Here is a 25,854-nt window from a genome sequence, read left to right on the forward strand (position 1 = left end):
TGTGAAAACCTATCGTCATTTTTCAACATATGAATATGAAAGCAATACTTATTTACTGTTCATATATGTTTTGAATAATATTTATGAATGTAAAACAAAAATTCTATTCACCAACGGCGGTAAAGTCTAAAACATAAAGACAGCCAATGAATATTGTTCGAGTTTTTACTCAGATGACGAAGTCATCAGGTTCAACTCTGGCTGAAGCTGTAGGTTTCTATAAAGGTGTTGCTGAAACTGTTACTGAACCTGAAATTGATGTTGAAGCTGCTTATGATGCTGAATTTGATGGTGTAGCTGAAGTTGATGGTTTAGGCCTTCGAATAATAAAGCTCTTGAAAGAACCTTGCACAGCTGCTTTCTTTTCTCATTATACATTTTTATGTAGAAGTCATTTGCATTTATATAAATTTTAAGGTTTTGTTCTGTTAATGAATCTACTTCAGAAAATATGTTCATTGCTTGCTCCATATAATATCCACAGACCTCTCACCTTTTTCAAATTGTTTTAACACATCTAGTTTCTCGGCTAAGCTTATACACTACCATCACTTGCTCATGTTGAATAGGGATGCAAAAATGCTGTAAGAAACCTGAGAAAGTTTTTCTCCAGTTCCTGTTCCAGATGTGTGAAAACAAAAGGCACGCCAAGCTCAGGGTGTTGTTTACCACTCATTAGCAAGGCAGCTTCTTTGCGCAAGGCGCTCTTCATTTTTTTTTTACATTAATTTTTTTTTTATAATACATATCGGAATTTAGTTATTATTTATATGAAAATGTAATTTTATTTTATTTTTATTATATTTTGGTCATAAATACAAATGAAATAAGGATGTAAACTGAATTGGGTCCTAAATTAGCTTGGGTTTCAAATACGAAAAGTTGTTGGACGAATCGTTGTTATCCGAGGCTTTACTGTATTGGTGATGTGAATTGCGTAAAAAAATAAAAAGTTTTCAAGACAACCGAGTCAAATTTTTGTGCATCATAGATGACTGTATGATCTTGTGAGGGAAGCTTCCAGAAAGTACCAAAGTGTGAGTGGAGTTCCGCTATCCATCAGTTTCCAGCCATCAGCCGTGCTGATAGGTCACATTTGTCTCTTTATTTCCTCTCTCTTCCTCCACACTATTAGTTGTATCAAAATTCCAAAGCCACCATTATAAAGTTCATCAAATTCTACCTCTAGAACTATCTAAAACCTTGGTAGGTTTATGAGAAATTATCTGACACATAATGCTGGGAACACAAATATTTTTTCTTTATTTAGAGTGAAAAAAATAGTCTTATTCTCAACTTAGTTTTTTCCTGCTGATGTTAAAGCCAAAATAATAATGAAGCCAGTGATGTATAAATCATGAAAAAACTTGAGATAAATAGGCCACAGAGCAAAGATGACCAGACCTCATGTGAGTGGCCCTAAATGATTTTTGTTGTGGACACGGAACTTAACATCTCATTGTGCGCACAAGAGGGTTAATTATACCCTGGCCATTGAAGCTTGCAATATGCCATGTTTAATATGAATTAGCAAACAGTGACAGTTATGTATTTACCCATAACTATAAAGGAAGAAAAGAACAAGCTTACACAGACTATACATGGAAATAAGCCAAATCAAGCTTACCGTGCTTCTGAAACTTCTTGAGAAAACTTGAGTGATACTCCTTGAATATATATACTCAAAGTATTGAAAAACCCAAGTTCACGTAGCCCCTTAACCATTCCTGTGCAAAATAATTAAGTGTAAATGTGTGATAACTAACAGTTATACTCTGAAATATTTTGCTTTAATATAAATTTAGTCAGAAAAAATATATAACATGATACTGTTTTCAAAACTATTATCAAGTGCAAAGGCAAGAATCCTCTTTGTATATAAAACAGTCACTCGCTATTCATTGAAAGAAAATAATCTAAAAAATAAGGAGTCAATAGTACCAAAAGTAGAATTAGCAGCATCATGAATGGCAAAAGCTTCCATCCACTGGCCCCGGTGTTGGCAGCGTAGTGCCCTGGCAGATGAGTCAATGAGTCTGCTGCATTTAACACATCCCTCTACACCATCACTAAGGCTACTGTACACCTGAGGAAATAAACAGTAACACAGAATTTTCATATTAAAACAACATCCATATTGTAACACTAGCATGAGGTGAAATGACTGGTGTCACATAACATTTTGTAACAGAAGACTCCAATAAATGTGAAAATACATTACATTAAATTGTTTGCATGTTGTATGTATATTATGTATAATGTATGTATATTATGTATGTTGTATGTATACTATGTATGTACTCCATTTATATATACAGTCGGCCCTGCACATACGCGGGTTTAGCATACACGGATTCGCAAATACGCGGATTGCCCCGCCGGAGGAATATTATGTACAGTTGGTCCTCATATTACGCGGTTAATGTAACCCGGAGGGTACCGCGGAAAGTGAGAAACGCGTAAAGTGAATAACATAACATATGGGATTAATTGAAATGGAGTCCGGGCCGATCCCCAAACTCCACTTTTTGACGACACACAACTATGTTGTAGTAAAAATATTATCTTAACTTTATGATGGCATGCACACACAATTAATAATTAAGAGAAATATCAATAATATTAGGTTTTTTAACACTTACATTAGTAGAAAAGATGGCTGGGCACACGGGGATGGGCGGTTGGTTCCGAGGCAGAGGGCAGATTATTGGCCCTCACCTGTATCACTTGTATCAATTGTATCACTATCCACCACAGAGGCTTGCAGGGCCTCTTTGTCAAACCCCCCAAAGTTCATATAAGTCCATATCCTCACTATAATTATCACTATCACTGACTTGGGCCGGCTGTAGTGGGTGGCGGGTGAAGAACTGGTCATGTTTTGATGACTGGGCGACCTTGTGCGCACCATTTTCGCGCCTCTTACACAACATGGCGGATGGCGGGAGGTTTGGATCCAAAAATGGCGCGGCTTGCCAGCCGCTCTCCGCGTAATGGGGTTCACGACCGCGGAATGTGAAAATGTTAGGTTCTGGCAAGGCACCGCGTTAACGGTGAAACGCGGAATGCGGGACCGCGTAATATGAGGACCAACTGTACATTGAAGTAATTGAAGTACATTCAAGTTGCGCGTGGCACCGCACACCGCCCGCCACCCCACACACACACACGCGCGTCACGCCACCCCGCGCTCCCTCACCCAGTCAGTCTAGCTGTAACCACGCTTGTGTTGACATCAGCATTGTAGGTCGACCCTGATTTTTTTACCAAAAAATCGTTAATTTATGATATTCCTTGTTTATAGGTCGACCCAAGTTTTTGAGGGTATGGGAACAACAAAACCTTCAGTAAAAACACTCTACGTCCTATAAACTGAGGCTCGCCGTGCCTAAAACACAGTGCCAAAGGCAAATTGTTTACCATTTATTATTACGACACTTTACACTGAAACGCGGGTAGTTTCAACAAAAATATTGTATATTTCCATTCAAGTATTTATTCAAGTCAATTAGGAGGGAATATTATTGTAATACAACAGTTTTTTAACTGAAAACCAGTCTGTACACTAATGTACAAATTTTTTTATCTCTTGAGCAAAATATATGATGTTTATATTCAAATTATTGGCTGTCTTGCAAGGATTCCAGCAATGCAAATTATAATCTCGTAACTTTAGTCTGAGATATTATATAAGATAAAAACTGTAAGCCTAAATAAACCCCTGGCTGAGCAGATGGGGGAGGGAGGGAGGGAGGGACGGAGCCAGCCAGCCAGCCAGCGAGGGGTGGGGGGGGTTGAGGTGATATTGTAGTGGATTCCTCCCCTACAAATGCCATGTGTCGCTGACTGGCCGACCCCCCGCGAATCTACCAGCGTATCCCTTGTGGTCAAGGTCAGGTAACCAGCGACGCCGAACAAAGCGGGGGCCTACCATCAAGCCACACCTACCCCCGCTATATAAGACCCCACCTGGCCGTCATCGCTCTCTTTCTACTTACCGCCACCAGCAAGCAACATCTCTTAACAGCTCCACACCACACGCTCCCTCAGAAAGCTCCTCGCCCTACAGGAACTCTGAGCAAGCTTCGCCCGACCTAGTATCTCTTTAACACTGTGCTGTGCAACAATATATATTACGGGAAACACATTGTGACTTTCTATTCTACCTCAATCCTGAGTGTTGGATATATTACATGTACGTACGTTGTGAGGCCAAATAAGAGACCCTGACAACCTGCCACAACAGTATGCTACAATATGTTTGACAGTTTGAACCGAAGGTCTCTGTGTGTTTATTTAACAGTCCTCCTATGCTTCTCCTATTTTAAAATGCCAGTGAAATGACCTGGGAGAATATAATTAACATTGCTGGGATTCTTGTAAGAAACTGATTAATTTGAATAGCAACATGCTCTAATTTGCACTAGAAATAACAATTTTAGTACCGTAATGAAATTAGTACATGTACACTCCAGCTTTGCACTGAGGTCATTTATTTCTTTAAGTACGGTGTGTGCATGTAAATGGATGAAAATAAATGAAGAAATTTATGTAAATCTACCCAAAAATACAGTTGAAAACTTTATACTGTATTATAAAATGTACTACACAGTATTGTACACTAATGTACTACATTTTTATATCTTGATGAAAATATATGAAGTTTATATTCAAATTATTGGCTGTCTTGCAAGGATTCCAGCAATGCAAATTATGATCTCCTAACTTTAGTCTGAGATATTATATAAGATAAACACCTTAAAGAATAAAGTTATCACCAATCTTTTGTCTGGGAACACAAGGAGGGAGGTAGCCAGCGAGCATGGGGGGCGGGAGGTGAGGTGACAGAGTGTGGTGTTTGTTTATTTATTTGAGATAAGATGTGACAGTTGGGACTCAAGGCCTAAGTGTTTATTTATCATTACTTAAGAGTGACTAAGCTCTTCTCATAATTTGCCACCTTAATGACCTGGGTGAATATAACTTACATTGCTGGGATTCTTGTAAGATAGTGATTTATTTGAATACCTGTATAAACAATCTATATTTGCAATAGACATAACAATTTAAGTACCGTGATCATTTAGTACATGTACAGTACAGGTTTGTTCCACGGTAAAATCTTTTGAACAACGATAGAAAGCGTAAGTCATTGTTTTCGTCATGATTTTATCCCACTTTCCACTGTAATATGTACGTCATTTCAGCAAAAATATTACATTTCCATATTTATTTCTGAGAATATATTCATTCAGTCACAGTTAAGGTAAAATATACTTGTGATGTAATATTTTAATGAAAATACCCGGTATTTAGAAATAAGGTATTGTAGTTTTCTTTTGTTTCAAATTTAATTAACAATAATTGATGTTTCAAATGTAATGAACAGGTATATATATATATATATATATATATATATATATATATATATATATATATATATATATATATATATATATATATATATATATATATATATATATATATATATATATATATATATATATATATGTATGTATGTATGTATGTATGTATGTATGTATGTATACATGCATGCATGTATGTATGTATATATATATATATGCAAATAAATCACTGTAGGTGCACGTGATCCAGGTATATGCTGATAACCACAAGGAAAAAGAAAACAGCTCCTCCCGGACTTACGACAGGGTTAGGGACCCAAATCCAGGTCGTAAGTCGAAAATGCTTAAATAATACATGTACATAGAAAATCTAAAATGGGTGTCTGTTTTTCTTCTCAGCACCACCAAAACTCACCTTTAAGCTTGCCAGCCATTTTAAAGTGAATTACAAACGAAAATTTTCTCTGTGTACTGACGTTAGGACTCAAAAATACGTAATTTGACAAAATTTTGGTACGACTGAGGCAGGTCGTAAGTGCGGGTAGTCGTAAGTCGAGTAAGTCATAAGTCGGGGAGGAGCTGTATATATAAAATAAGTCGTCATACCTTAAGCATTAGTTGACTGATTGTAACAGCTTCAGGGAGGTGTGATATCTGCATTAATGGTGGAATTTGTCTATTCACTGATGAATTCTTTCCATTCTGAGTCTTCTGCACCTCACTTTGTAATATTTCACCTAAAATGAGTTTCCATTTGAAAGGCCATGGATAGAGAATAAGTATATATACATACTGTATAGTAATCTTCCCATTAGCCCAAATAATTGGTCCAGGGTTCTTCTGGGAATGAGAGATTTCTGGGTAACAAGACGAATCTTTCTAACCCGGAAAAATGACCCGTCCCCGGATTTTTCAGGGTAATGGGAAAAATTTACTGTAAAAGTCTAAACTATGCATCTTGCACAGACATACACTATCACACATCCCAGAATGTTTCTGGGTGTTGGGGAAAGTTTTCTGAGAGTCCAAACTATGCACACCATCTTGTACAGACAAACACTCTCCCATTACATTTACGCTGCAAGCACGAGGGAAATCATTTATAATCTTTTATTCCCCACATCTGTTCTAATTGTGTTAGAGAGATAATTTGTTACCATAATGATTCTGAATAAATTCTCTACAAGATTGTCTAATAAAAGATTCTAAACAAAATATTTTGATGTGAAATAATTATGGGGACTCAATTTTTTATTAAAAAACATAAGATATGTTTATACTGGGATCTATAAATCAGTTTAACTAAGTTAGAAACAATATTTTTAACAAAAATAATCCTGAAAAGTTTATTTAAAAGTTTGGTCGAAGAAATACCATATTTTACGGCATATAAGACACAGTTGGCTAAACAGGTCAGCCTGAGTCCTATATGTAAAGTTGCAGTCTCCAGTAAGCTAATGAATCCCCCAGTTGTTGTCTCCAGTAAGCTAATGAATCCCCCAGTTGTTGTCTCCAGTAAGCTAATGAATCCCCCAGTTGTTGTCTCCAGTAAGCTAATGAATCCCCCAGTTGTTGTCTCCCCCAGTTGTTGTCTCCAGTAAGCTAATGAAATGTCTCCCAATGAATCCCAGTTGTTGTCTCCAGTAAGCCAATGAATCCCCAGTTGTTGTCTCCAGTGGTTGTCTCCAGTAAGCAATGAATCCCCAGTTGTTGTCTCCAGTAAGCTAATGAATCCCCCAGTTGTTGTCTCCAGTAAGCAATGAATCCCAGTTGTTGTCTCCAGTAAGCTAATGAATCCCCAGTTGTTGTCTCCAGTAGCAATGAATCCCCATCCAAGCTAATGAATCCCCAGTTGCAGTCTCCAGTAATGTTGCAGTCTCCAGTAAGCTAATGAATCCCCCAGTTGTTGTCTCCAGTAAGCCAATGAATCCCCAGTTGTTGTCTCCAGTAAGCTAATGAATCCCCAGTTGTTGTCTCCAGTAAGCTAATGAATCCCAGTTGTTGTCTCCAGTAGCAATGAATCCCCAGTTGTTGTCTCCAGTAAGCTAATGAATCCCCAGTTGTTGTCTCCAGTAAGCTAATGAATCCCCAGTTGTTGTCTCCAGTAGCTAATGAATCCCAGTTGTTGTCTCCCCCCAGTTGTTGTCTCCAGTTAATGAATCCCCAGTTGTTGTCTCCAGTAAGCTAAAGAATCCCCCAGTTGTTGTCTCCAGTAAGCTAATGAATCCCCCAGTTGTTGTCTCCAGTAAGCTAATGAATCCCCCAGTTGTTGTCTCCAGTAAGCTAAAGAATCCCCCAGTTGTTGTCTCCAGTAAGCTAAAGAATCCCCCAGTTGTTGTCTCCAGTAAGCTAATGAATCCCCCAGTTGTTGTCTCCAGTAAGCTAAAGAATCCCCCAGTTGTTGTCTCCAGTAAGCTAAATGATTGCTCATTTAAACACATTATTATCATTTTTAATTAATTATAAATAATTATTGTAAATATAAAAGCTTGATTTATAACTATTGTACTGATGAGGATAACCCGAGATGATTAACATCTGTACGACAGACACCCAACTCTTCAGAGGTATCTAAGCAGTAACCATTTCGGAAGTCTTACAAGCATTACAATCTATTAATGCCATACCTGCAACATTTAATTTTAAATCTACAAATGGAGATTTACAGATAACTTTCTTTTCACATTTATGTCTGTTAACATCGCTGGTGGCAAATTAAGCCGAGTTAGACTCATCACTGTAACCACCAAGCTACTGAGCCAAGCTGTGGTGTTATGGTTGTTTTTCAACTCGTATTTTTGGGGAGATTTAAATAACTTTCTCCATTTACTTTTACTCGGTTACATACACACACCATCCTACATACATACTGTGAAAAAAGTAAAGACATAATTGTTGCGGGTGTGTTGCTTGGGAATCGGCAGAGGTAGCGTCCTTGCTGGTCTCTGTTGCTATGGTGAACCAGGGAGTACTGTATATGCAAATGACAATGTTAAACTTTCAATTGGCTTTTATTTACTGGTTTGGTAATACAGTATTTTTTGTTGTAGATTATTTACTGGTATTATTTTTATTTATTCCTCACATTTACTGGTACTGTATATATTATTTTAAGAAAACTGTGGCTACAGGAGGAATATACACACACAAGTTTTTTTTTCCGATATACTACCTGCTAAAATGGGGGATGCGTCTAATATGCCTTAAAATATGGTACACTGCACCTGCACCACTCACTAACACAGAGATTGAGTTGCCAGAAAATACTGTGTAGTGTAAAGTGCTATATGTAAGTAACCACAGAAATTGTTTTATGAATAAAGAGAAAACTGTAAACTGTACAGTAATATAAAGATGAAAATAAGAACAAAAAAGTGTTGGAGTAAATTGTATGTGGAGCAGAGGGCGGGTAGCATGGGTGGTGGCTCCTTCCCCCTCTCTCCCACAAGATTCCTTCAACACTTCTTTATGTAATTCCACCACAATTCTTACATAATTTAGGATCATTTGGTGCCCGGTTGATAAAATATTATCCTAAAAGAATCAACTTTCCTGAAAAAAGAATCACATCATGAATTGTTTGTTTACAAAGGCCAAACTGTTTGGCCCAAACAGCTGCTTCCCACAATGTCTGCCTTCAACACTTAAAACAATTAGTACAGTACAGTAGTTTATTTTATTATTACAAAATAAATACTATTGTTGTGTATTTATCATCATTTAATAAGTAATATTGTAGTGTACAGTATTATGCATCTGCATATACCCTGGTTTATTCATTAACCCTTAAAGGTCTGACATCGTCTCAGAGCGCCCGACGCAGTAGGGGTCTGATGTTGTCAATCTAGTGCTTCGTTTTTTTTTTTTTTTTCCCGCATGAGTAGCATGACTATTATTGTGGCAACAGCTCACCCCCACCTCTCCTTGACCACATCTTAAAGCAAATAATCAGTATAACAGTTGTCACCATGGGTGAAGGCCGCCCGTCTACTTCTCTGGATCAACCACTTAAGAACTCCAGCTACCAAGCTCTGCCACTCCAAGCCACAGAGTGGTGAATGTACTGTATAGTGTAATAATAAGGAACCATGTGAAGGTGTTCTAAAGTTATAAGAACATGGAGTGAGTTGGTAGTGCACCATCATTCACTCCCTTGATAACTGTCAGAGGGGTGCTGAGGTACTATGTCTCGCTGACTCGCCAATAACCATAGGTGGTGAGTACAGTAATAATTATGTTATTTCCTATTGACTAACATGTATGTCTAACATTTTATAAGACTAGAACATTCATTTATGATTTTTATTTTTTAGCCTACTATTCAGTTTCTGAGGGGAGGCTTCCCAAGATTTGTCAGACTTTTAAGGTTTTTTTTTTTTTTTTTTTAAAGAAAGGACGGGTGAAAGAAGATTAGAGGTGGGGGAAGGAAGTTGTAGTTCGGAAATTGAAGAAGTTTAGGAAGAGGTAAGAGAGGGTGGGCTGACCGCCTAGCTAAGCTAGTAGTATGTTAGGGTTGTGTCAGGGGATATTTATTGTCTGTCGGTACAGGGTTAATCAGTTGTCTAAGTGTACAAGAACCCAACTGAGCCATCCTGTATCACTCAGTGGTAGTAAATAACACTGTTAAGAAGGTATCTTCATATTAAATACTATAGTGTGTTATAGTGACCCTGTTGTAAGCTGGTCTGCTGAAAGCTCTCACAGGAATGCATCCTGAGTGCAGACCTTGCAATACAGTTTATCCTTTTATTTTCAAGTCATATAAAAAACTACACATCATATTTTTCTCTATTATTGAAGATGTTATATTAATCATGATGAACCATAAACCATAAAAAGCTGACCATTTGAGAATATAATACTGAATCAATAAATAAATAAAGGTGACAAATGCAGCAACACCCTATCAGCCCCAGCCTGCTTACATACTCAGTGTCTTAGTTCAAGGTAAGCCTATAGAAAATTTGATTAGACCACTGTAAAGTATTCTCAGGTCTGATTTGTCAGCTATAGTAATTGAAATTCCTGTACATTAGCATACGTTTTGTTTAACAAAAATGGATTTGTTTCCTTACAATGAATATGGAGAAAGAGAAGTGCAGAAAAATGTGCTCCACAATAGTGAGCAGCTTGAGCCACTTGCAGGTAGTTCACCTGGAGCCAAAAGTTCCTCTCCCAGGGTGTCACTTTGTTTCTGTATGGTGGTGGATGAGAGAATGAACAATATTATGCATACATCACATATCTTTTAGGACTACTTGCCTACTACTGTGTATGGTACAGTATGGCAAAAACAATTTTCTGTACAGCAGCCTTATATCCCCTTATTTTCCCCACACCATCTACACTGTACCATCCGTATTGATGCTTAAACCTATTAGGCAATATTTCACATGAAATCAGAGAAGACTCAAAACATTACCTGTCAGTAAAAGCTTTATCTGGTGTTTGAGCGCGAAGATAATTTATTACATTAAGTAAAACCTGTAGAGCAGCTTTATCAATGCACATATCTATACCTGAAAAGAAACAAAACATAATTTCACAGACACAATACATAGTGTACTACAAGTTTTTTACATTTAGTAGGAATGGAAAATGGAAAAGTGAAAGCTTGATAGACAAGCAAATACAGTAAACCCTCGCTTTACGCGGTTTCACTTTATGCGTTTCCACGTTTACGCGGTACCCTGCCGAACACGGAATGCTCACTTTCCACGGTGTGTGTACCCTTTTACGCGGAGAGCAGCTGGCGGTCCTCTCGCCATCTCTCCCGCCCTATCCCACCATCCGCCATGTTGTGTAAGCGGCGCGAGTAGGTTGCGCAGTGTATGTCTTTGTTGCGTTATCGGTGACGTCATATGACGTATCGGACTGTGATTGGGCCAAGCATCCTTACCTCCCTCCCCGCTAGCTGTGATTGGTTTAATGTACTATGACGTGCCCCGCCGCGGGAGCGTTCAAGCCCCTTGACCTACCCGCGTCAGTTACACCCCTCCCGGCTACACCGTGTATATCGGTATCCATTGTTCCATAAGAATGGCTTCACTGGACCACCACCACAAAGAAACCTTGCATTACCTGGACCCAGCCGCCCTAAGCCAAAGAAGACACGACGTTCCTTAAGCTACGAAATTAAATATAAGATCATACAAGAGTTGGAGAAAGGAACAAGACAGGTTGATCTCGCGCGCCAGCATGGTGTTAACGAGTCTACGATCAGGACAATTAAGAAGGATGCAGCCAAGATAAAGGAGCACATGAACATCACAAAGTCTACAGGTGCTTCTATGATCAAGTATTGCCACAACCAGGTGCTTCTCAAGACGGAAAAATTACTTGTGAGCTACTTGGTGCGTCAGGCGCGACGGAACATGGCAGTGGACACGCGCTCAGTTAAGGAGTACGCACGTGAACTGTATGCTGCAGTATCACGAAAGATGGGAATTGCAGGGCCCAAACTCTTTAATGCTTCCTCTGGGTGGTTACAGAGGTTTAAGAAGAGGAACAAGATCACCAATATCAACATTGGTGGTGAAGAAGCTAGTGCTGACCGTGTTGCGGCTAGGGAATTTCCTCCGTTTTTACGTGAGATTATGGAGGAAGGACAGTACACCGACGACCAGGTGTTTAACATGGACGAATCTGGTCTTTTTTGGAAAAAGCTACCTTCCAAGACCTTCGTTGTGAAGAATGCCAGCAAGTGTCGGGGCCGGAAGTTGCAGAAGGAGCGCATCACCGTCCTGTTTACCACCAATGCCTCCGGTACCTGTAAGCTCAAGTTATCGGTGATCCACGCAGCACGCAAGCCGCACGCCTACAAGAGCATGGACATGACCAAGCTAAATGTCCACTGGCTGACTGCACGTAAGGCGTGGATGTTCTCTACTCTGTCCCTCTCCTGGTTTGATGACTGTTTCGTTCCTGACGTTAAGAAATTCTGTGAACAACACAATGTTCCATTCAAAAATTTGTTGCTGCTTGACAACGCACCAGGACACTCGCCCCTACTGTTAGATCGTCACCCCAACGTAAAAGTGGTCTTCCTTCCTCCCAACACTACGTCTATAATACAGCCCATGGACCAAGAATTGATCTGCAATGTAAAAGCTGCTTTCTCTGCCAAGAAATTCAAGCTCCTGAACGACTACACCAACACCAAGGAAGAGTGCGCGTAACCTGAATGACACCGACATGGATAACAAGAGCGAAGACGACGAGGAAAAACAGTTGGCAGAGCAAGAAGTACTTGTGAGACAATTTTGGAGATCATTCAACGTCAAGAAAGCTGTGGACTTTTTGGTGGAGGCATGGGATCAGATGTCTGTAGCAACTGTTCGTCACGCATGGAGACATGTGTTGCAAGGTATTCCGGGTGGGAGGCAGAGTAAATCTATCACTGGTGAGGTTCAGACTGTTGCAGTAGCAGTGGACCTTGCCAGAGAAGCTGCGCAGAGTGTTACAGCTGCAGGCTTCTCCGAGACCACCAACGACGACATCCTGGAGGTGATAAGGGATCCTCATGTGACTACCGACGAGATGGTAGATGATGATGACGTCAGTGAAGAGGCAGGTGGTGCGTCATCCCAAGAAGAACGCAAGTTATCCCATAGTAATGTAAGGGGTGCCATCGAGTGTATTGAGAAAGTCAAGCTCCTCCTTTCCGACGACCCTGATGCAAACAGGTATGAAATCTTCACTACCCAGCTGTTGCAGACTATGGAACCCTACATCAAGGTTTATCACGACAACATAAACACCAGCCGTCAGCAAAGCATAACCGAGTTCTTCGCCCGCAACCCACCACAGCCAGCCCAAGCCAGTGATAGTGACAGAGGTAGAGACAGTGATGATGACTTTGAGGGATTTGTCAGGGAGGCCCTGACAAGTGTGGATGACAGTGATGGTGACTCACCTGAGGGCCAGTACCGTAGCCTGCCCTCTGCCTCGGAACCAGCCTCCATTCCCCTACGCCGACCCATCTCTTCTACTAACGTAAGTGTTAACCCCAACCTTGTTTTTTTCTAACCTAACCTTCAGTATATTATTCTCTTATTGATTGTTCCCTTCTATATTAAATGTGTGTGAATACCATCATTAAGTTAAGATGTTATTTTTAGTAAAACGTACGTATTGTGTCGGGAAAAATTGGAGTTTGGGGGTCGGCCCGGTCTCTATTTCAAATAATCCCATATGTTATGTTGTTCACTTTACGCGTTTCTCACTTTACGCGGGCCGCCGTGGGTTCAATTGACCGCGTAAAGTGAGGGTTCACTGTATGCACGCGCCTAAAAGGAATTATTTTGGTAAAAAAAAAAATTATTGAATGATCACAATTGATGGAAAAGTTTGCTTGGTCTTGAAGGACAAAATTCGTTAATAATTGATCAATCAATAACAAGTTCCTGTGAGCAATTAAGGATACCAGATACAGTGTTGATATACCCCGGAATCAGTTCTGCCTAATCCCTGATACCTGATTTTTCTCTTACATTTCTATAAATTTTCAAATCCTACTTCTCCATAACTTCTTGCTAAATTAAGTTGAAATTCATGTGGAGGATAGGTAATTTACTCCTCTTAAGAGCAGTACTGTATGTGGTTTATCATAATATATGTTAATACATTTTTAAATCAAGTAAGTTTTTCCAATTTTACAAACTTGTCAATGTACAACTGAGGAAAACTGTGATACTCACCACCAACCCTTGTATCTACAGCAGGTTTGATGACCTCCACATGGTGCTCAAAAAATTTTGAAAACTGCTTTGACAGAATTTCCCTTCGATTAGAATGGTCTGTCCGAAGAGCTGAATGTATGATGAAAGGCAGCATAAAAGCACTGAACTCGGGCTGCAAAGTAAAGAAGTATTTCCTGTAAGATACTAATTTATTTCTTAAATGTTTTTATTTAATACATGAACAAATGAAAACCTCTGTTCTTGTTTATGAGTCATATACTGATAACAAATAATCAGAGAACTAATATAGAGTAAGATCTTGTATTTCGCGATTAATAGACTGGAAAAATTGTGCCAAATGCAAATACATAAACTAATGGGAAAAATAACAATACAGACTGGCCACTTTACATCAACCTCTGATTTTCCCATTTATAACCTACAAATGATACACTTCCTGCCTTTATTGACTTGATTGTGCTTTCCGGGAACTAGTTTTCAGGCCTTCCTCAAGTAACTTAATCACACGCTGCTTATCCTGCATCGAGTACTTGGCAAACTTAACTCCCTTATGATAGTCCCATTTCTCCTTTTCCTTATTTGGCCGCTTAGGTGGGTCTGTCCCACCAGCACCAGTAGGACCCCCAGGTGGTAGCACCACCCAAAAAAGCACACAATAACAGCCTGGGTGGTCGCTAGGATGGCGCTGGCTACAACACGAGAGTTACGTTCTTGTAAACCTCTTTTACGTTCACCACCAGCAATTTGGTCACCAGAATGCTTCTTGGAAACATTCTTCTTACCCTGTCTTTCCATATTCATCGCTAACACAACAAAATTGGAGAAAATAGCAAAAATCACGGAGTAATTGACAGAAACCGCGCAATTCAACTGATCACGTGATGTAAACAGAGCGCTGGTGCAAACCGTTATTAGTCCTCACAGTGAAACATTCTATTTACTTATTCTTTTCATGCAGTATTTATGGGTAACAGCTAAATTCGCAAAAAAAAAAAAAATAAAAAAAAAAAAAATACAGAGTACCTCTCAAAAAAACACTTGACAAACAAAAGACACGAATCAATTGAACATGTGATGTCGAACATGGACTGTACACATTGCATAACCCCGTGCCACGCTTAAAACGCTGAGGATGGAATCAAAACATTGAGGAAGGAATTGCGCTATAGCCAACATTCGTATGCAAAAATTCGCGTTTTACAAACAGCGTTCCCCTATTCGTCAATCACGTTGCAACCAATTCGCGTTGACAAAACATGAGTTGTAGCAGAAATGACTGTAACTGGTATGAGGGCTGTGAAATTAAAAAACGTGAAATGAAATCGCGCGAAATATGAGATCTCACTGTACAATTATCATAAGTAGAACTATTGTATTATTAAAAGGATTTGATAAAACTAACAAACAAAAGCTGGCACATATTATTACCTTCACCTTACAAACAGGTAAGACTTGTGTGATAACTTCACTGCCACAGCCAGCCTGAATAAGCTCACATGCCAGATGTGTTACCCACTCCTCATACTTGCTCCCACAAAACCAGAGGTCAGAGTTTCCCACAAGTGCCTTATAGCTGTTACCATCTACTCCTGAAAGAAAGTTATTTTTTTATGCTCTATTATGGATAGGAAGTTAAATTTTCAAAATAGAATACAGTAGTACCCCGATTTACGCGGTCAATTGAACCCACAGGGTACCGCGGAAAGTGAAAACCGCGTAAAGTGAACAACAGAACATATGGGATTAATTCCAATAGAGACTGGCCCGACCCCCAAACTCCACTTTTTCCGACACAATACCTATGTTGTAGTAAAAATAACATCTAAATTTTATGATGGTATGCTCACACAATTAATATTTAAGAGAAATACAGTCGCCAGGTTAATGTCCATTCAAATAATGGACTCAAATCACCCCCCCCCTCTTCCCAGCTCACTGGCCCCTACCTCTCTGAGAAATGATTGGGTGAAACACTAGATTTTAACGTTTAGTAATAAATAATACCTCAGACTAAAGTTAGGATAATATAATTGACATTTCTGGATTCCTTGCAGGTCAGGGAATATTTTGAATGTAAACTTCATATATTTTGCACAAAAGATAAAATACTTGCTTTGTGTAAACCAAATTATTACATTAGATCTAAAATTTGTATGTCTAATGCAAAATCCATGATGTTTATATTCAAAATGATCATCATATTGTAAGAATTCCAGCAATGTAAATTATATTCTGGCCGGGTAATTTGTATGAATTTTATGAGCTAAATAAAAAAAATAAAAAATTATACTTCAGGCGTATATGAGTAGATGCACCGCAGAATGTGAAAGTCCGGTTCTGGCAAGGTACCGCGTAAATGAGAAATCGCGGAAAGTGAAACCGTGTAAAGCGGGGTAATACTGTACTCTTTAATTTCACATTTACACTGATTCCCTATATCTTGAGATTTTCTCTAAAGTAAATTTCTTGTGGCAATTTACTAAAAAAATATGACAGATAGGTACATTTCACTAATTTAATCTTTTAAAGTTAACCTCTTAAACATTTATGTACATTGAGTTTTAGTAATTTTATCTCGCTATAAAAAATTGAGTGCTTTTGAGAAATAAAATATGCAATATCATTATGACCATTACCAATACAGTATTACAAAATAATATCAACTTAAAACATACCTGAAAAACTGGTGGATTTTGCTTTTGGTTTAGAGTTTGGAAGTAAAAGAATCAACTCTTCTTTGACTGTTGCACTGAGTTTATGGAAAGCATTATAACCATACCTTGTTGACAAGACTTCCTGCAAGGCAGAACCTGCTGCCTGCACAACATTATTGTCCTCTGAGGTCAGATATCTGCAAAACAAAATATGGATAATAACAAGTGATGGGAAAATTCTTACAGTACTGTACAGTACTACTGCTCAGCCCAGCCACTATGAACCAAGTAGGAAAAAGCTTGCACAAGTGATTATACACAAATAAATAAATATGTAAAGTATATACAGTAGTTGATCCCTGTAACATAAGTTACCTCTTGACACATCCTGTAATAAGAAAAAGGAAAAGGAAAAATGAGGACAAACTTGTTCAGGAAATGAATTCATAAATCAACCTGTGCACGCAATGATCTATTTACGAGAAAATTAATTATTCTTTTTAATGGAATTCATTTGAGAGGTGATTCAATTTAGCGGAACGAATTTGTGCCAGAGTTTGATCTCCGGTTGGTGAGATCAGTCAGTTTGCTGCTGCACCTCACTGTTGTAGTCTCCCAGGTTTATTGTAGACTCTCACCATGTATATCTTTGTCACCATGCCTGAAGCGAGTGCTGAAGAGAAGGGTAAGAGAGTCTCTCTCTCAATTTTATAGAAACTAAAAATTGTCATTAGTTATTTTATTAGATATTTTGCTAATATTCTGTAAGTACTGTACAGTATATGTATGTGCAAAATCATAAGACATGTACGTTTGGGAATGTTAACAATGGGTTCGCGGCCTTGTCAGGCATTTTTGCCAGTTTCGAAGATTGTCATTTGGTTGACAACCCCCCCTCTCACTTTCTTAGTATTTCTACAAGTGGCTTTTGAGTCTATAAATAGGGGGTCCTCGTTATCCATGGTTAATTAGGGGCCAAAAAAATGACTCTGATAAAAATTCACTTAAAGTGGGGAATCAATCCCATAAAAAATAATGAAAATAGGCCAAATTGAGACCATAATATTGTAAACAACTAAAAAAAAAATATGTGATATCTTTTAACAATTAGTTACCTTAGAAACATTTGTTAAAACATTATTTAAAGAAATTATTTAACTTTATAAATTATTTATTGTCCTTAATGTTCATTGGAGTGAGTGTGTGGAGGCAAGGTGCCAGTGACCCGGTGGGGCACACTCACTCCAGTGGTTCATTGAGACAAAATATTTATTATAATGTTTTAAAAATAAATAATTTTAACATAAAATATTTTAAATCCATAGATTTTATCCAGAGTTTTTGAATGGGGTCCACTTAAATGCTGGCACTTTTTTTTCGTGGATGGTCACAAAACGTTAACCACTTAACTGCGGATAGTGAATACTCTTATAACGAGGACCTCCTGTACTGCCAAACTACGCAGTACCTGAGAATGACATATGAATAGTGTGATGAGCATCTAATTTCATGAAAAGTAACCATTTGCAAGTTGCTAAATTATGTTGCAGATGCATTCCAAAAATTGCATTATTATTCAGACGTTATATTCCCAAGACATATTTGGTCACCCAAGCCTTTTTAGTGAGCTTTTTACAGTGGAGACTCTCAGTTAAAGTGTTGTACAGGTGGTCCTTGTTACCGATCTACATCATTTCACATGTACAGGAATACCCCGGTTATCACACGGGACACATTCCTAAAGGTCACTGCAATTAAAAAACCTGTGAATATCGGGACAATTGCCCCCATACGAATTAATTAAATGGGAGGATGAGTTCCCAGCCAGCAACTTTCCCTAGATATTTTTTCTATACCGTACGGTAACATCTCCGATAGCCAGAATCCCTCCTAACCGAACCACTACAATAGCTGGTATTGAAATTTGCTCAAATTTTTTATGGAAAAATTCTCAATTCAGGGTTTGGGAACAAATTCCAGGGTTGAAAATTAGGTGCATTTTCTGAAAATTCCAAGAAAAATTCTGGAAAATCTCAAATTTTAATTTCTGGGTCTGGGAATAAATTTTTAGGGCATTCCAAAAGATTGCATCATGCTCCAACCCATCCCCACATGCCAGGCACGTGGGTGGCCCACCTGCTTGAATCAGTTAGTTCATACTCTGCTGACATCATAGAAGGTTGTTCCCTTGCTAGCTGTGTTGTACCGTGCTGTACATTACTGTACCAGAACAAAATCAGTCAAGAAAACAGAGCTAAAGCAGTGTTACGTATGTAAAAAGTGATTACAGTTACATATACTGCACTGTACATTCAGTAAGTGGAAAACACTGGAGCACCTTACCTTTTGTCTGTATTCCAGACATCTTCAGGTCATAAGACCCACTAATCTCCCACCCAACCTTCACCACAAGTGTTAAGATGTGATTACAGTTATGTATAACAGTCAGCTGAGAGAAGTGCCTGCCTACTCTAGGCAAGAGATGACAGAACCTGCTGGTGAGTACAGTATATACAGTACAGGTATAGTAGTACAGTAGTAAGGGAAATATTGTACTATAGCAGGGCATAGCTACAGAAGCAATAAGAAATAAAGAATGAATGATAACAATTGAAGACACAATATGTGTATGTATTTGCTCTGTACATCTTACAGTAAACAGGAGAAGTCGTTAAAAAATATCTATAAACAGCAGCATTTTCCTCCTCACCTGTTTAACATTGCGATTATTTTACAATAAATATCGCTATCTGAGGTGCCAATCATGACAAACTTAGAATTCTCGTCTTCTATGTAGAATACTGGTGATCCAAGAGAGATGGGGCCCAACTCTCCAAGGCATCTGCTTGCTTGTAATGCAACCTAAAAATTGGAAATACATATGAAACGATATCTTAGGGCATTCTAGTGTCATGGTTGCTCAAATAAATACTTCAAATGGTATACAGTATAATATACATGAAGAAGGAAAATTTGTGGTGATATATAATGATGTCAACAGAGTTGCATGACAACAGCTGTCAGTTTTATTAGTGTATTACTTTGCTAACACCCCCCCCCCTCCCCACCCCAAATACCCCTGTACAGTACCAGATGAAATTGTCCAAGCCCTGTCGTTTATTGAAGGACTCAATGAATGGCAGTTTCTTTTTTTTCTTCCATATACGCACATAAAATAAAAGTTTGCACATCATTTCCAACCATCAAAATGTACATCTTATATGGTACACTTGAGTACTGTACAGTATCATGAATCAAAATTTCTTAGTCATGGAGTTTCCATATAAAATTTTTGGAGAATTTCCACTTTCTTAGACACTAGGCTTTCTCTGTTTTCTGCTAATTATACTATGCTGCACTTTTTCCCACCTGAGAAGAGATGCCCTGCCCCTCTTCAAAGAGTTACAGTTGATTGGCTGTTTCAAATATGTCTGATTTCGTCCTGAAGTAATGATGTATTTCTAAAAGAGTTTATTCATAATCACTGGGATGACCGTTTCTGATGAGAAAGATATTTAGCTAAATTATATGAAGATACATACCATACATTTATTATTTCAAACATGATCACGTAGGAAGTTTATCAGAAAACTCATACATGAATTAACTGTTAAACTCTGGTAGCAAATTCGTGCTTTCAGAGTACGTATTTAATATATAAAGGGGGCCCCCACAAATTTGCAGATTTTTATTTCGCTATCCTCTATTATTCACGGATGACACCCTGGATGTACCCAAGAATGTCTGTTGGTAGTTTTAAAGTTCTAGAGACAGTACAAATAACCCTCACTTTACGCGGTCCTACATTCCGTGTTTCCACGTTTACGCGGTACCGTGCCGAAACCGGTATGCTCACATTCCGCGGTGCGTGTACCCCTTTATGCGGAGAGTGTCTGGCTCGACGCTATTTTCAGATTCGCCCCACCCGCCTGCTCCCGCCTCCGCCTGGGCAAGCCGCGCGGTAAGATTGCGCAGTGCATGTCTCTGTTGCGTTATCAGTGAAGTCATATGACGTATCGGACTGTGATTGGCCATGCATCCCTACCTCCCTCCGTCTGCTAGCTGTAATTGATTTAAAGTAATATGACGTGTCCACCCGGGGGAGGGAGGGAGGGAGGGAGGGAGGGAGGGAGGAAAGATGATGCTTGACCTAGCCGCAGCAGTTTCATCCCTCCAGGCCACACCGTGTAATCGTGCATCCATTGTTCTGTAAAATGGCTTCTGCTGGACCACCCCCCCCAGAGAGAATCCTTTCCTTACCTGGACCCAGCCGCCCTAAGCCAAGGAAGACACGACGTTCCTTAAGCTACGAGGTGAAGTACAATATCATCCAAGAGTTGGAGAAAGGAACAAGACAGGTTGATTTGGCGCGCCAGCATGGTGTGAACGAATCTACGATCCGGATGATAAAGAAGGATGCAGCCAAGATAAAGGAGCACATGAAGATCACAAAGTCTACAGGTGCTTCTATGATCAAGTATTTTCACAACCAGGTGCTTCTCAAGACGGAAAAATTACTTGTGAGCTACTTGGTGCGTCAGGCGCGACGGAACATGGCGGTGGACACGCGCTCAGTTAAGGAGTACGCACGTGAACTGTATGCTGCAGTGACACAAAAGATGGGAATTACAAAGCCCAAACCCTTTAATGCTTCCTCTGGGTGGTTACAGAGGTTTAAGAAGAGGAACAAGATCACCAATATCAACATTGGTGGTGAAGAAGCTAGTGCTGACCGTGTTGCGGCTAGGGAATTTCCTCCGTTTTTACGTGAGATTATGGAGGAAGGACAGTACACCGACGACCAGGTGTTTAACATGGACGAATCTGGTCTTTTTTGGAAAAAGCTACCTTCCAAGACCTTCATTGTGAAGAATGCCAGCAAGTGTCGGGGCCGGAAGTTGCAGAAGGAGCGCATCACCGTCCTGTTTACCACCAATGCCTCCGGTACCTGTAAGCTCAAGTTATCGGTGATCCACACAGCACGCAAGCCGCACGCCTACAAGAGCATGGACATAACCAAGCTAAATGTCCACTGGCTGACTGCACGTAAGGCGTGGATGTTCTCTACACTGTCCCTCTCCTGGTTTGATGACTGTTTCGTTCCCGATGTGAAGAAATTCTGTGAGCAACAGAATGTGCCATTCAAGATTTTGTTGCTGCTGGACAACGTACCAGGACACTCGCCACTACTTTTAGATCGTCACCCCAACGTGAAAGTGGTCTTCCTTCCTCCCAACACTACGTCTATATTACAGCCCATGGACCAAGAGTTAATCTGTAATGTAAAAGCTGCATTCTCTAACTAAAAAATTCAAGCTCCTGAACGACTACACCAACACCAGGGAAGAGTTGCGTAACCTGAGTGACACCACCACCGATAGCAAGAGCGAAGACGACGAGGATCAACAGTCGGCAGAGCAACAAGAACTTTTAAAGCAATTCTGGAGAATATTCAACATCAAGAAAGCTGTGGACTTCTTGGTGGAAGCATGGGATCAGCTGTCTGTAGCAACTGTTCGTCACGCATGGAGACATGTGTTGCAAGGCATTCCGGCCGTTAGGCAGAGTCAATCTGTGACTGGTGAGGTTCAGACTGTTGCAGTAGCAGTGGACCTTGCCAGAGAAGCTGCGCAGAGTGTTACAGCTGCAGGCTTCTCCGAGACCACCAACGACGACATCCTGGAGGTGATAAGGGATCCTGATGTGACTACCGACGAGATGGTAGATGATGATGATGTCAGTGAAGAGGCAGGTGATGCGTCCCAAGAAGAACGCAAGTTATCCCATAGTAATGTTAGGGGAGCCATCGAGTGTATCGAGAAAGTCAAGCGCCTCCTTTCCGACGACCCTGACGCAAACAGGTATGAAATCTTCACTTCCCAGCTGTTGCAGGCTATGGAGCCCTACTTCAAGGTTTATCACGACAACATAAACACCAGCCGTCAGCAAAGCATAACAGAGTTCTTCGCCCGCAACCCACCACAGCCAGCCCAAGCCAGTGATAGTGACAGAGGTAGAGACAGTGATGATGACTTTGAGGGATTTGTCAGGGAGACCCTGACAAGTGTGGATGACAGTGATGATGACTCACCTGAGGGCCAGTAGCCTGCCCTCTGCCTCGGAACCAGCCTCCATTCCCGTACACCGACCCATCTCTTCTACTAACGTAAGTGTTACCCCCAACCATTATTTTTCCTAAACTAACCTTTATTTTTCCTATCCTAACCTCTTCTATAATAATTGTGTGTGCATACCATCATAAAGTTAAGATAATATTTTTACTACAACATAGTTGTGTGTCGTTAAAAAGTGAAGTTTGGGGGTCGGCCCGGTCTCTATTGCAATTAATCCCATATGTTATGTTGTTCACTTTACGCGTTTCTCACTTTCCGTGGTACCCTGTGGGTTGAATTAACCGCGTAAAGTGAGGGTTGACTGTACTCTAACATATTCCTTACAGACAGCACATGGTTATTTTGCACTTTCCAATAAGTCCTTCACCCAAGGCAGCAATTATTATTATTATTTTCAATACAATCACTCTCACACCCTCCAAATCCTTATTGTCCTTCCATTTTTTAACTGTTTTACTATCTCTGCAGAGAAACCTTCTATCATCACTAAATAATTAGCATACAACAATTATCTAGGTAAGTAGTCCTTAAGTCTTGTGACAGTGTATCTAACATCACAATAAACAGAAAGAGCTCAAGACAGACCCCTGATGCATACCAACTTTCAATTCCAATTCCTCACTTTCCATGCCATTTACTCTCACAGAGGTTCGTGAACCCTCATACAACATATTGTTCTGCTAGGTGCCTGTAGGCTCACAGAGGTTCGTGAACCCTCATACAACATATTGTTCTGCTAGGTGCCTGTAGGCTCACAGAGGTTCTTGAACCCTCATACAACATATTGTTCTGCTAGGTGCCTGTAGGCTCACAGAGGTTCTTGAACCCTCATACAACATATTGTTCTGCTAGGTGCCTGTAGGCTCACAGAGGTTCGTGAACCCTCATACAACATATTGTTCTGCTAGGTGCCTGTAGGCTCACAGAGGTTCTTGAACCCTCATGCTAGGTGCCTGTAGGAGCATGTTAAAACTATGGTAGTATTTCTGTTTATCACAGTTAAGGGAAAGATGCAATATACAAAGATATAATACAGAGACAAGGCTAGAGGTAATTTGTGCACCCAGGATTGGATACCATGCTGTTTACTGTCTCATTTGAATTAAATGTGTTTATTTCATTGTGAATTACTTTATAGAACACAAGGTATTTATATACTATAATGTGTATGGCAAACATACGCAAGCATAGAAAATGACCATAAAAGAGTGATGAAAAAGATGATGGCATGTAAACCACTTAACCCTGCATATCATTATTCGTATTAGGAATAATTCCTGCTCTCCACTTAAAACAAATTAACAGTATTTTCTGGATAAACAGATTTAATCAAATTTTCATGACTATAGAATGATACCAAGGAATATAACATCAAGTTATGAAGTGACTACATGAACTATATTAAATGATCTGGCCACATAAAGGCCTCTGATAACCATTAATTAAAAATGAAACATTATACATCCAAGTATCCAGTACGACAAGTAAGGTGGAAATACAGAGTTAAAAAATGACCACCTACTCTAAGTACAGTACTGTACCTGTTCATCACTTCCAGATGCAAGGGTAATAAGGCGGTAGGTGAGCTGATGTCCCACACTCTCTTGGTTTAATCCACCAGTTCTATACAACTCTCCAATCCGAACTCTGTGAACTTGTAACTGAAAAAACAATAAAGAGTTCAATTTGGAACTAAAGCCAAAAACTTAGTTATTTCAAGTACTGCAATAGTTCCCCTTTATCTGACAAATTAAATCCAAACCATGAATTAATCCAGTTATTGACTTTGACATCATCTTATGCATTTACATACCATTGTCAGGAGGTGTAAAACAGAATGTGGTTTTATCTGACCCAAAGACTGAGAGAGAAAATTTTCTGTTTCATCATGAAGTGAGAGATTACCACGGTGAGAAGCCTTAAGTTGAATATGAAATTCTCTCAGAGTGTCCAGGCTCTGAAACTCTCTGTAAATAAAGAAAACAAAATTATATTAATAAAAAGATAATAATAAAGTTTGACTACAGTAAATATATCGACTATCAGCACAACTCCTTCACATACAGAATATTCTTTAAGTATCTAAAAATATATTTTTTTACCTGCTGCTTTTCAACAAAGTATAAGTAGTGAATTTATCATTTTATAATCACTTCACTGAATTTATTGAACAAAATTACTTAAATTATGAAGGGTGATTCAAATACTGGCAATAAATCATAGTACAGTAACTGCAGGTATTCCTTGATATACTGTATGTATGTATGGAAAAAAAAAATTATACATTTCACATTTTGACACCTTTTTTTCTTTAAAGAATGTAACTTTTAGTTGTCACACAGTCAAGGTGGCCACCCAGGATGTGAAGAGATACATTTACACTCTACTATACCTGTACAATGTTCATCTTTTCAGTGTATTTATTCTTTTCTATTATTTTTACACAACATATATTTGATGAACTTTGTGTGAAAACTCCTCCAGATGACCATCATTTTCCCTCCCTGGAAGACAAAGGTTGGGTCACACGAACACCCTTTCCGTCAATTTTCCAGGTCTCCGTTGTTTTTTCTACAAATTGTCATTTTTCTAGTCTGTTTCGCTCAAATATTTCTGCTTGCACCAATTTCTGTGTTCAAGTCAAGATCTATATGTGACAATGAGGACATTTACAGGTACGTATATAAAATAAATATTGAACCACGTAAAATAGCTATATTAGTTTTAAAAGTATTCAGTATCGCATTTTTAATAAATTGCTTAAGTCTAAAATTTCTTATTGATGTTGATATTTGTTAATACATCTGATATAATTGTTTACATTGTGCACTGTGTTCAACTTCTTCTCAGTCTATTCCTGTGTGGACACGCCTGTCTGAGTGATTGATTAATAGTAGTAATTACATCCTTGGCGATGCAACAGCTTAGGTCATATGTCGCCAAATTAAAATAAAGACTTAAAAGACTAATATAAAATAATGTAAGATAAAAACACAAT

The 25,854-nt window shown here is 39.1% G+C and overlaps 1 protein-coding gene across 1 annotated transcript in view; it reads right to left on the minus strand.

The window, feature by feature from the left end:
- Positions 1 to 25,854, minus strand: part of LOC121854586 (serine-protein kinase ATM-like) — a 134,334-nt gene that overhangs the window by 33,068 nt on the left and 75,412 nt on the right. The window contains exons 31-41 of the mRNA XM_042349271.1: positions 24,670 to 24,823; positions 24,398 to 24,517; positions 19,433 to 19,584; positions 16,744 to 16,919; positions 15,497 to 15,657; positions 14,066 to 14,219; positions 10,789 to 10,885; positions 10,442 to 10,560; positions 5,973 to 6,103; positions 1,942 to 2,086; positions 1,628 to 1,727 (exon numbers count right to left, since the gene is read on the minus strand). Coding sequence (XP_042205205.1) covers positions 1,628 to 1,727; positions 1,942 to 2,086; positions 5,973 to 6,103; positions 10,442 to 10,560; positions 10,789 to 10,885; positions 14,066 to 14,219; positions 15,497 to 15,657; positions 16,744 to 16,919; positions 19,433 to 19,584; positions 24,398 to 24,517; positions 24,670 to 24,823 — 1,509 coding nt within the window. The remainder of the gene's footprint in view (positions 1 to 1,627; positions 1,728 to 1,941; positions 2,087 to 5,972; positions 6,104 to 10,441; positions 10,561 to 10,788; positions 10,886 to 14,065; positions 14,220 to 15,496; positions 15,658 to 16,743; positions 16,920 to 19,432; positions 19,585 to 24,397; positions 24,518 to 24,669; positions 24,824 to 25,854) is intronic.

This window comes from Homarus americanus, unplaced genomic scaffold (genome assembly GCF_018991925.1).
Source record: "Homarus americanus isolate GMGI-L3 unplaced genomic scaffold, GMGI_Hamer_2.0 scaffold54302, whole genome shotgun sequence".
Taxonomy (NCBI): domain Eukaryota; kingdom Metazoa; phylum Arthropoda; class Malacostraca; order Decapoda; family Nephropidae; genus Homarus; species Homarus americanus.